The sequence below is a fragment of the Haliaeetus leucocephalus genome, unplaced genomic scaffold, assembly GCF_000737465.1.
Source record: "Haliaeetus leucocephalus isolate CR32 unplaced genomic scaffold, Haliaeetus_leucocephalus-4.0 Scaffold763, whole genome shotgun sequence".
In the NCBI taxonomy this organism is placed as follows: domain Eukaryota; kingdom Metazoa; phylum Chordata; class Aves; order Accipitriformes; family Accipitridae; genus Haliaeetus; species Haliaeetus leucocephalus.
In genome coordinates this window covers 3,519,509-3,531,343 of record NW_010973199.1, presented here as the reverse complement: position 1 = coordinate 3,531,343, position 11,835 = coordinate 3,519,509, and the positions used below count along the sequence as shown (strand labels likewise).

The 11,835-nt window shown below is 38.4% G+C and overlaps 1 protein-coding gene across 1 annotated transcript in view; it reads right to left on the bottom strand.

Annotated features, from left to right (window-relative positions):
- The window catches only part of WASL (Wiskott-Aldrich syndrome-like), a 53,538-nt gene that overhangs the window by 20,557 nt on the left and 21,146 nt on the right, over positions 1–11,835 (bottom strand). The window contains exons 2-4 of the mRNA XM_010581295.1: positions 5,617–5,751; positions 4,273–4,359; positions 3,635–3,731 (exon numbers count right to left, since the gene is read on the bottom strand). Of these exons, the coding sequence (XP_010579597.1) occupies positions 3,635–3,731; positions 4,273–4,359; positions 5,617–5,751 (319 nt within the window). The remainder of the gene's footprint in view (positions 1–3,634; positions 3,732–4,272; positions 4,360–5,616; positions 5,752–11,835) is intronic.

Genomic DNA, 11,835 nt, shown 5'->3' with positions numbered 1-11,835 from the left:
AAAAAAAACCCCCCCCCCCCCCCCCCCCCAAACCAACACACCAAACTCAACTTTTGGAACATAATTAAGTTTTATCCAACAACTCAGAGACAGCAAAGGAGAGCGCAGGACTGATTGCAAGTCATTTGGCACAGGATGAGAAGCTGGCAAAAGCAGGAGGTATTCACAGGAAGTGTGAAGTGGCCTTGTGCCAAATCATGGGAATCCATTAAAATTTTCATTAGAAGAAATAGTTCAAGAGATGAGATAGTGGAACACAAAGCAAGACATTTTAAACACTTCCTGTAATTTTTGCTGGGTATATAAAAGATTAATTTGCGGTCCAAAGACACTAGCTGTTCTTCTGTGGTTCCCACTGCTGACTACGAAATACGAACTCCTGTTCTGAAGTGCAGGTGACCTGACTGGAGAGTGGCATATTTCTCCTTTTTTGAAGATGCAAGATGCCCAAAGATCCAAAAGAGATCAACTTCACCAGCTGCCTGTGTCCAAGAAACACAGCTCCCTTGAATAAGTATTCCTGGAAACAAGAATGATCTCTGCTGAGACTTGAATCCAATGCAAGCTGAGCACTTCAGAGATGCCCTTGTCTCCCAGGCAGCAAAAACAAAAGCTGTGACCAAAGACGCAAAAAAAAGAATGCTCTCCATATTAAGTATCCAGCTTGAAGCTTATGAAGTGCGTTAGGAACGGCATGAGGAGCCAAAAGCTTGTGGAGGAAAAAGGCGGCTTCAGAGAGGACTAACGGAGCTCCCACCCATGAGCTACAAGCTGTCCAATAAAAATTGGTCAAGAAGCCTCCTACTTCAGGAAGGCAGTTAAGAACAAGGCTCTGTTCTACACATCTCTGCTGCCCTTTTATGGCCGAGTGCTCAGCACTCAGCATGTGGAGAGGACACTCGTGTGTGTACACACATTAACATTTCTGAGGCAAGATAATAAAAACTAATGGTACCTACATGCAAGAACACCCCAAGTGAGAATGTACTACACTGACGAGCACTGAGAGGAGAAGCAGTGTGTTCACCCTGCTTCACAGGGGAATTATTTAGGATCCGTTTAAGAAGTAAATGGAGAGATTATTTAAATAAGTCCACCAGAGAAAATAACTAATTATAGTAATTTGTTCCTAACCTAAGTTTAAGGACTTAATTGACTTAAGAAAAAAAAAATAAAATCAGAATTTAGCTAGATGAAAACCAGCCTGATATTAAAAAGATTTAGACAACACATAGATAATTCTTTCTCTGCCTTTCTCCCTCATTCTCTTCTTTGTTAGATATTTTGTACATTTGCAAGCTTTTGTAGATTCTCTATTTGGAGCCAAACTTTCACCTCTCTGGACTTCCAGATGCACTTACTCAGGAGTGGTCTGTATAATGGAGTGCATTTCATGCCAAGTGAGGAAGAGCAGAATGCTGTTTCCTCTTCTTGCACATGTGAGACAATGTTTTGCGTACTAGTCTCAGCACCAAGACATAGTTTTGTGAGCCAAAACTGCTGTTCTTGCTACCTTCCAACAACATAAGCTTTCCATAAGACTCCTGGAAAAGTCTCCTAGCAAGCCCTGAATGGTATAATAGGCTGCTAAGTGATCCCATAGACTACTCGTTTCAGTTGAAAGGATGTCAGGTGGCATTGCTATGAAATGAAACATTTTGGAAAGCATGGGAGTAAAAAACACATTAAAGCAGAAAAGCATCAAAACTACCAGACTATTACCTTTGTGTTTGAGAAGTTAAGATGCATTAGAATACACACACACAATTTGTATATAAACAATATACAACTTTTGTATATAATATAATTTATATATAAATCTATGTATAAATTAATATGTTTTATATAAGCATTTTTAATATATTTATTTTTATATATATATATAAGTAAATCAGCTTTGACTTGGGCAAGTGCAAAGCCTGTTATTTTAGAAGCACATTTAGATACAGTTGCATCAATGACATACAGAACTCCATCTAGTGGCTTAACTAAGGAATCTCAGGGTTGTTTTCAATTCTTGTTTTGCAGCTCTTAAAAAAAAAAAGCTTAGGAGTTTTTTGGGCTTGTTTTGTTTGGTTGTTGGTTATTTTTTTTAATTGAAGTAGTCTTCAAGTTGTAAGTGTTTGGGGAGGGGGAGTTGTTTGTAAAAAGCCAATGTATGGTGTAAGCTCATCCTACAACATGAGTTTGAGCACACAAACCAAGATACTAGCTCAAAGAGTAAACAAGAAAAAACTTACATGGTCCTGTGAAGAAAAACTCTATGTGGAAGGACAGAGGTGAAGCTCTGTCCTGTGAACAGGTGGTTTGTTTGAAAACAGTGGTTCAGTTAAAGTTTACTATGGCCAAAACATATTTCCTCCTAAATCATATCTGTGCACTGTAGCACTGTGTTTTAGACACATAGTAGAGCGAAACTTCAGAACAGGAGATAGAATCATAGAATCATTTAGGTTGGAAAAGACCTCTAAGATCATCAAATCCAACTGCAATGTATGTCTGATAATACTCAAGCTATGCAAGCTGATGCAAGATTACTTCTACACAAGTATGAGAAACATTATTAATGACACTTCTTAATGACCCCACTTCTTCTCATGAAGCCCTATGAACTTACTCTAATTCTGAGCAGAGGGAATCTTAAAAGAAGCCATTTAAGGTTCTCGAACAAATGCTCTGCACCTGAGTCACCATACCTGAATGAAATCCAAGTGAATACATATAGATCATGTAGGCTCCCAAGAACACTTGCAGGGATGGCACTCCAAGATGAGGGCTTCCTCCCTTTACATTAGTCTACACTGCATTGCTAGTGCAATTCAATTCCAGAACGGACTACAAAAATGCATCCTGTAGCTTGGACACAAGTCCGCGCTATGGCTTACAGCAAGCCTGAGCACATCCATGTGTTCCCAGCCTGTGTTTTATGTCACTTTATTCTTCACGGACATATGGCTGTCAGACAGGCAAGTTGTTTATGGGCTCCCTGGAAAAGGACCAAGACAAAATCTGTAGGAAGCCTGAGCTCCCTTTAAAACACTGACCATGTTCCTAAGGCATCTTGCAGCTAGCAAAAAGCATGCTGTGCTTCAGACTGTCCTGTGCTGCTAAGGACAGTATAGGCACATTATGTCTTCACTAGTTTTGAATAAAAGATATTTCTCTACTAAATGCTGGATCAATGCCAAAAATTCATTCACATGAACTGCTGAACATACCAGATGGTAAAATCTTTGTTACAACCCACTTGGGCTGAATTTAAACAAATCAGTTATAAACAGCCCAGAGCTAAAAGAGGGTTTAGTCAAATGTGAAAACAGCTTACAGAAAGATTTCTAGTTTTCCCACCGACAGCTTACCATTTTTGCTTCCTCCTGATCTATATTTTCAAACAGCACAACCTTGGAGTCTCAGCTTACAAGGAAACTTACAGCAAGGAGCACCAAGTTAAGTTATTTCAGAAAAATATTATTTTTGCACAATACAGAAAAGAAGCACTCTTTAATAACACAATTACTTCTAAGTATAAATATGGCAGTAGTGCCTCCAGTAGCTTTCAGACATAGAAGTAGCTTCCTGCTCCCCCCGAAACAACATAAACAAGCCTGAATTTAAGATTAATTTGAATATTTACCAGATTTTCTCTGCCGTCGTCCAAGTAAATCTGTTACTGTTTTGCGGAATAGTTTAGCTTCTTCTTCATTAGCAAAATTAAGACCAACTTGACATGTCTGAAAAACATTAATATTCCCCCACCCATGACTAAGAAAATGTTTCAAAGGCTTTCTTAAATGTCTTCTTACACCTTCTGAAGGTATAATCAGAAAAAAATCATCACTGCAAATTTAGAACTAAGTCTTAGTGAAACATTCTATCTTAGGAATATCTGTCTACTATTCAAGTTTCTAGGGATCATGGCTAACAAATTCGAGCAAAATCTTGTAGCTTGAAATCAAATGGGGGAGAGGAAAATTTGTGCTTTAAGAATATATGATACTTCACAAACATCATCTGCAAGCCAAAACGTAATTTCATTAAAGGGACTTGAAAAAGAACTGCATTTTATGCTTCTGTCCTATTGATCAAGTCTTCTAGTTGAAATACAAAAAACCCCTTTTATAAATAAGCTTAAAAAGCTTCAAGGAAAACAGGTAATATTGTACTTTTATAAATAATTTACTGAATTAAATAAAAACCTCAGTTATATTGAAAGAAGCTACTGTTCAAATAAAAGGCATTCTAAAATTGGTATTCAAAGACGTTGAGACTCACATCTCCAGCAAAGGTATGAAAATATCCTCTAGGACTATTATATACAAAGTTATTGTACAGCTCCTGCTCCCACAATAATTTCCCATCCTGAAAAGAAGAAAAAAAAAAAAAGATTTTGAAAAACTGAGACAAATTGCAGAGTTTAACTTCTTTCACAATAGAACCCATTAAGAATCAGAGGCTACATGGTGTTAAGCATCTACCTTGCTATTAACCCAACAAATGAGCTCAATCAAAATCAAAATATATTGGAACTCACAGAAGAGCTGTGGAAGACTATTCCATCAGGTCACTGTGTTCTGTTCAAGTTCCTGGATGTTTTCAAAAAACATCCTTCAAGTTCTACAATCCTGCAATAGTGATACTAGGAGCAGTAATAGTGACCAGTGATAGGAATACAGTGATAACAGCAATAGCAATAAAGGAGACTTCCAGTCTCCTTTTATTATCTCAGGTTTGACTTGAAAACAGCTAACTTAAAGGGAACAAAAATCTCACCTTTTTAAGAAGTTTTATATATTTAAATGGCATTATAGTTCAGCACCCAAGGAACAGGTTTCTCACTAAGTCTAATAGTCAAGGGACCAAATCACAAAGTCAAATGCAAGTGCCAGCTGGCAGTCCTGAACAAATCTGAGAGACTTCAAGCACTGAACACTGACAGATAATGAGCTGTTCCTGACTGCAGAGATAATGGGAAGCTTTCCAAAGCCTCAAAGTCAGTAGGACTTACACTTCTCAGTATCGTTTTTGTTATGCATAAACACATCTTGGACACATCATTTCTTAGTTCCCCGTCTTGAATGAAATATTATCATATCATCTATCTCAGACAAAGATCTTCAGTATGAATGTATATATGTTATGGAGGGAAAAAAAACCCCAAACAACTTCTTTGTCCTGCAGTTTTCACATGCATCAACACACTAATCAAAAAGATTGTTTCCACCCATACAGAAGACAGCTTCTATTTTGTTAATACCATCCAAAGTAATGACATCCACTACAATTTTGACAGCTATCCGTATCAGTGACAGTATGCTAACTTTCACTAGTTTGACTACACAGATCTGTAGAAGACAGCTTCTGTGAGCTGTAAGAAAACTGTATGATATTTATTTCATCCATAAAAGCAGACATCTATGAAATAATTTAAATTTAGAATATCTGAGAAAGTTGCACTTGCCTATTAATAAGCACTGTAATCGCACCACTTAAAGCGCAACCATTTACTTGAGAATTTCTATGAGTTTGTAGCTACAACAACCTACGTTCATTCAATTAAAAATGGAGAATGAACATAGCCAAGCTTAAAGAGTCTGAAAAAGAAAAAAAGATGCTTACCTTAATGTCAAATATTCTGATAAAGTATGACCTCTGTGGATTGTCCTTTACAAGGCAAGCTACACCACAGCATTTCTTTGACCACATGGCATTGCGATCTGCTGCATATATTTGAACAACTGCTGAAGACATCGTCTAAAAAGAAAAGGTAGCTATTACTTTTAAGGTAAAAATCACAAATTCTACATTTCATCTTTTATCAAAGCATCTCTTAATTTTGTTCCTAGTTCTAGGCAGCAACTTTGATGATTTCCCTGGTGGTAACACAGTAAAATTCAAATGACCCCAAATCACTTCTATGCAAGATTTAGACAGCTTAAGAACCCAACTGAACTTGTTGTTCTTGCTCATAAAAATCAGCAAAGAGACTTTGCCTGTAAGAGGCAGACCAGTAACTATGGTGGTCACACAGAGAAGCCCCACTGTGCAACTAAATTTCTTCCTGTTCAGCACTCCAAACTGCTCAGAAATACAATACTCAGGCTAGAACTGTAAATTGCACAGAGCCTGGAAACACTCCCGGGTACTGGAATGCAACTGTCCACATTGCTTAATTGTTCAAATGGTCTCTGGCATGATTTTAGCCTATGCCAACTAACAAACTCCTAAAATTCTTGGGCATGGTTTGAGAATTCACATGAGCTAGGCTTGTTCCCAGTTGGCAGCTTGAAATTGTCCCGTTCTCAAATTGAGAGATTTTAATAAGAGATGACGATTACTCCACACCACATTGTTTCAGTCACTGGCAATGTTCCTCAGCATATTTTCTAGTATATAAGTGTCCTACCTTAAGAGTCCTATGAGGGAATGAAAATTGGAGCCTTTAAGGAATATTTAGCAGCCAAGTCATAAGGACATAAAGCTTAAAGGCTCTATAATGGGAGAAACCAGAGGCTATCTAGCCCAGGATCTACTCTCCAACAGCACCAGATGCCTAGGTAAGAATACAGGAGTACTCCATTACACTATGGGAGTATAACCCCAGCAACTGGCAGGTTGGAGCTCAAAGCTCCCCTGAGCCAGCATACGTGTTTTACAGCACATGTGGGATTTTTCCTTTGTGAATTTATCAAATCACTCTTCAGACCCTTGTGAACTTCTGGGCATTACAACACTGGGCAGGACTGTATTTCACAGTTCACTTATGCACTGTGTGAATAGTTAGCTACTTCTATCTAAAAGTTTGCCACCTGCTAGTTTCAGTTGACTGTCCCTCCTGTCCTCCTGTTCTTACACTAGGAGATGGTGTTAATGGTTTCATAGTTGCCTCTCCATGCTGCACATGCTTTTATAGATATTTGTCACACTTCTTTGTCCTGTAAGTTCTCTGCTGTTTAGGAAGTGATACTAGTTTTAAGTCATTCTTGTACCGAGAAACAAAAATATTGTTCTACGCTTTAGCCTTGTCACTCTCACGTGGATCTTACCTAGTCCTACTACATCCTTCTTTGATTGGGGATGAGACTTATGCTGTATGAAGAGAGTTTGTTAGCCTTTGGAACACAGGTCACAATAATATTGTTTTCTGTTTTGTTCTGTTTCTTTCCCTGTAAGCCAAAGAGTTTTATTTCCTTTTTCACTATGGAACATTAAGCAGATGTTTTCATCTATCTGTTATAGTTCCAAGGCCCTTCTGAAGGGATCATATCTAGTCTGAGCAATTGGCTCCATATTGGGTTTTCCCCACCCGCTCTACAAGCTTTACTTTGCCTTCATCAACACTGACTACTTGCCAAAACAGTTGAAATTAAGAATGCAGGCATGTCCTGTTGCATTGTAAAGTTATCTACTAAGTATCAGTATCACCCATGTCACACTTTTCAACTGCTTTAAAATAACCAAAAGAATAACCTAAGTTTCAGGGGATTTTTTTTATCAAAAAACCTTCTGATTTTGTTAAAATAGAGTCAAAGTAATATAGCCAGACTGACAGCTACTCCTTGGAGAAGCTTTATAACCTTTGCCCAAGAACTGCGATGTAAATTTCACCATTCAAGATATAATTCTGTTCCTCTTTGCAACCACCTCTTCACAAGTTGTCAGATTGACTACTAATCTTTCTGGTAACCTACAGAAAAAGCATGATTGATTGATGAAAAGAAAGCTTTGCAGTTGCCTCCTCAAATGCTCAACAACTAAGTGTAGGGTAAAACTTCTTTCCCTATAACCTAAGGAGTAATATGAATAATTTAATCATAACTGGACTTGTCAGATGAGTAAAAAGGGACCCTTGTATTAGCCATACTACCAGAATGAAACAGTTAGCTGACATTAAGTTGCAGGTATAGGAGATGCCATTTTTCTCTTTATGTTGCAACAGGCAAAGACTTAATTTGGGGCACCGATGGCCATGTTTTGTTCAACACTTCTGCTAACAGCCTTTTCTCTCATTTCTCCAATATCATCTCAGTGTTAAACTGATAATAACTGTAGACACAAGACAACAAAGAGGAGCACAGGTGGGTCATTCTACAGTCGTAACGAAGGCATCACACATAACCACAGCAACTATGCCACTGCCTGTGCAAGAAACCTTCTCAACCCTCCAAACCAAGTCCAGCTCCACTAACCTCCCCCCAACAAGACTACCCACAGAAATGGCTGGTCTTGGCAGGAATTATGCAACTTAAATTCAAGGCACAGAAGACTGTGATGTGTGTCAAAAAAGGGCTCCCTATGCGTTGCCTCCTATCATATCTAGCAGCAAAAGCACCAACTGGATTATCTGGGTAAACCAGTAACTGTTGTAACTCGATGATGATTGCATATAAAACCTTGAACCAGCACCTACCCCATGAGTAGACAGAAGAATATTACACAAGAGTGTGTCCTCATTCTGCATAATTGTAATAGATGTAATGTACACTTGGATACCCTATGAGTAGAGCTTAATTTACAAGTTAGAGAACATTTTCACTGAATCTAAAGTAGGTGTTGTTTTGAGGCCTACCATGCTTAGAGTTCAATTACATTTTAACTTATTCATTAGCATTGTGCAAATTCCTAGTGTTGACAAACTGCAACGAGGCTTTCACATGTTAGAACATATAGCTACAAATTCCACTGTTACACCACTACCATTTTTTTTTTATTCAAAGCACAATACAGGAAAAAATATAAGGTGTATTTTTGGGGGGAGATGGACAATAAAATCCAACTCCTTTTACTTCAGTCACTGTTAATTTTCATCATGCAGAGCAGTGGTGCCATGCTTTATGCTATTCAGCTTCTGGAAGACAGGTGGCAAAAATATTTAATCGTCCACAGCTTTTGGAAACTTACAAACTTATCAGCAAAGTTTAAAACTTGAGAAAATATATGAACCATAAACTTCATCTACTGCTATTCATTATGATCCTAGCCACATAAATTCAACTAAAAAAAATAATTGAACTTTAATTGCAGAATTGCAGCATCTGAGAACATTTACGCAAATGTCAATTTGAGTATTCTACTGCATTTTCTGAATGAGCATTCACTTTGTCTACTTTGAAGACAGTTAATATACCCAGCTCAGTTTCTCACAACATTCTTTAAGAAAACATTGCATTTAAAAGCATGGGTTCTTTAAAACCATATGTAAATATTTCTTCACAAGAGGTCACACCACCAAAGTTACAGACAGAACTGAACAGGATTGCATTAAATACTCAACGTAATTAGTGCATATTTTTCTGAGTTACAGTTAGTTGATTTGTTACTTAATACCGAAAGTTATTACTGTATTTTCAGGAGGAGGATTTTTAATTTGGCACGACTGCTTTGCTAAACAGTTTTGGCAAGGATGTTGTCCTTTTTATGTATCTATATGTTTGGAAAAGGTACATAGGGGAAAGAAATAAGGTAGCCCACCAAAACTGACAGGCCATGGAGATGAGAATCAACCCCCGCTCAGTTCCCTTTATTTTTTCCACAGTCGACCTCCAGCTGGAGGACATGCCATTGACTCCAGGGACTTGTCACACCCCTCACACTGATGAGCTATGAAGCAGTTAAGTCTGGTGTTGTCAGCTGTATGCTGGCTGCCTCACTGGCAGAGCTGGTCTCACCCTTGGACACAAACACTGCAGGATATGTGGTACCAACAAAAGGCTCATGAAAACACCTTCTGCCTGCAAACGGTAGCCACAACTAGTCATCGCACATTTGTAGAATGTGATCACAGCAGCCACTGATCATTTCCAACTGGGCAGCAGGTAGCTGTGTACATTGATCAGCTTCTGATGTGAACATGTGCTACAGTAGCCTGTCAAGTTAATGACTTGCTGTAACTCAGTGTTTCTCAAAAACAGTAAAGCAAGCCAACAGAAAGTGGCACATCTCATTACAAGAAAGAGCCATCACACTAGATTGCTTATGGTTGACATGGATTTTGAAAAGCTAAGAAATTACAGAGAACTACAGACATTAAAACACAGTGAGCCAAACGTCACAACAAAGAGCAGCAGCAAGATTAAGGCTGTAAGAGGATGTTCAGCCACCTCCGTATACACCAGAACAGAAAGCATTTCAAGATCCATTGGGATGGGTTTTGCAGTGTTCACATACAGCTGACAACTGCTTGTGGTGCAAAGATCAAAGACTCATAAAATGAGTTTGGTTGGATGTGACCTCTCTAAGTCTTCCAGTCCAACCTCCTGCTCACAGCAAGGGTAATTAAAAGCCTAGAGTTCAAGCTGCTCAAGGTCCTGCCCGGTTAACTTTAAAGGCTGCAAATCACCTCTGGGGAACCTGTTCCAGTGGTTAATCACTCCCATTTTAGTGCTTGTAAAAATGCAACTAAGTTTAATTTATTCTTCTAAGGGTTCCGTATTGTTATGTGTTACATGTTGATGGTACTGTTGAAGACACACTAGCAGTGACTTTCAATCTTCTTCCAATTTTAAGAGTTATGTTTTTTCCAATAAAGGTGCAGAACCCTGCATACATACGTAATTTAAATGCACATGACAGGCTTGCTTTTCTTAGTTATCCTTCCCAGTCCCTGGAAGTATCTTACAAATAAATCTGGGGGGTTGAGGGGGGAGACCTTGCTCTGTAATGTAAGAGTGCAAGTAGTAGCAGTTGTTTCCAAGCAGAGTAACCTCTTGGAAAAAAAAACATGCTGATATAATCATTGCCTGTAGCTTCTTCACAAAGTCAGCCTGAAGACCTTCAGCCTGAAAGTCACAGTGAACACAATTAGCTACTTTAAGATTTCTGTGAAAAAAAGCTATGGTGAATAGTTGTGTGCAATCCAAACCCTGTAAAAATAGAAATCAATATTTCTATTATCTTTTCCTTAAAGGAGGTATCTGGAAAAGTTGTCCTGATCAATACTACAGCTGGTGAGAAGGTACCTGTGGCAGGCATTTTTTAAGACCTACTGTGGTGGAAATCCTTATTATGGCTAAGACAACATGCTGAAGCCTGACCAGGTGATGCTGGGTGCTCCTAGGTCAGTCATTTCTTCTTTGATATAAGACCAGGACGATAGACCGCAGTTTGCTTTTAGGGCGACTGTCCAAGAATAAAGGGCTGTTGCTATTTATTGACATTAAAAGAATGCTGAGGAAGTAAGTCTTCCTCAGACAGCAGGGTTCAGGAACAGAGACATGCTAACATCAGGTACCACTTCACTGTGGAAAACACTTAGTGAGGTGTAACTCTAAACCTGACCACAAGAAGGACAGGAAGCTTCAGTACCAAGGCAATCTCTAATAGCCTAACATTATCTGAGTCATGGAAGAAGATATGGAAACTCATTAAGACTCATGAATGAGAAAGACAAGAAGCAGAAGTGAGAATGCAGGGTAGCTAACTCTATAAGAAATCAAGACTAATCCACAGAAAATTAGGCAATTAGAACACAGTTGAAATTTCTTTCTCTAGATTACAAGTACCCTTCGGAAAAAAACCCAAAATGTAGCACTGACCAATCAAGCAGAAATATTTCTTGAAACCAACCTCAAAAATAAGTTTACGTTTAAGCAATTACACGTTTAAATGTCAATACTTTAATAAATTCATGTTATTCAAAGCAAACAAAATTGGAGTTAGACAGTGATAATACCTTCCTGTTGTTCTGCAATTACCTTATCTTCAGTGTCAAATATATGGAGCTTCCAAAAATGTTTCTGCACTGCTCAACACAGCTATGCATTTTATCTCATCACTCTTAATACAGCAACATAAACAAAACCTGCTGCAGGGACCAGGCACTGGAACCTCCTCCCCTTC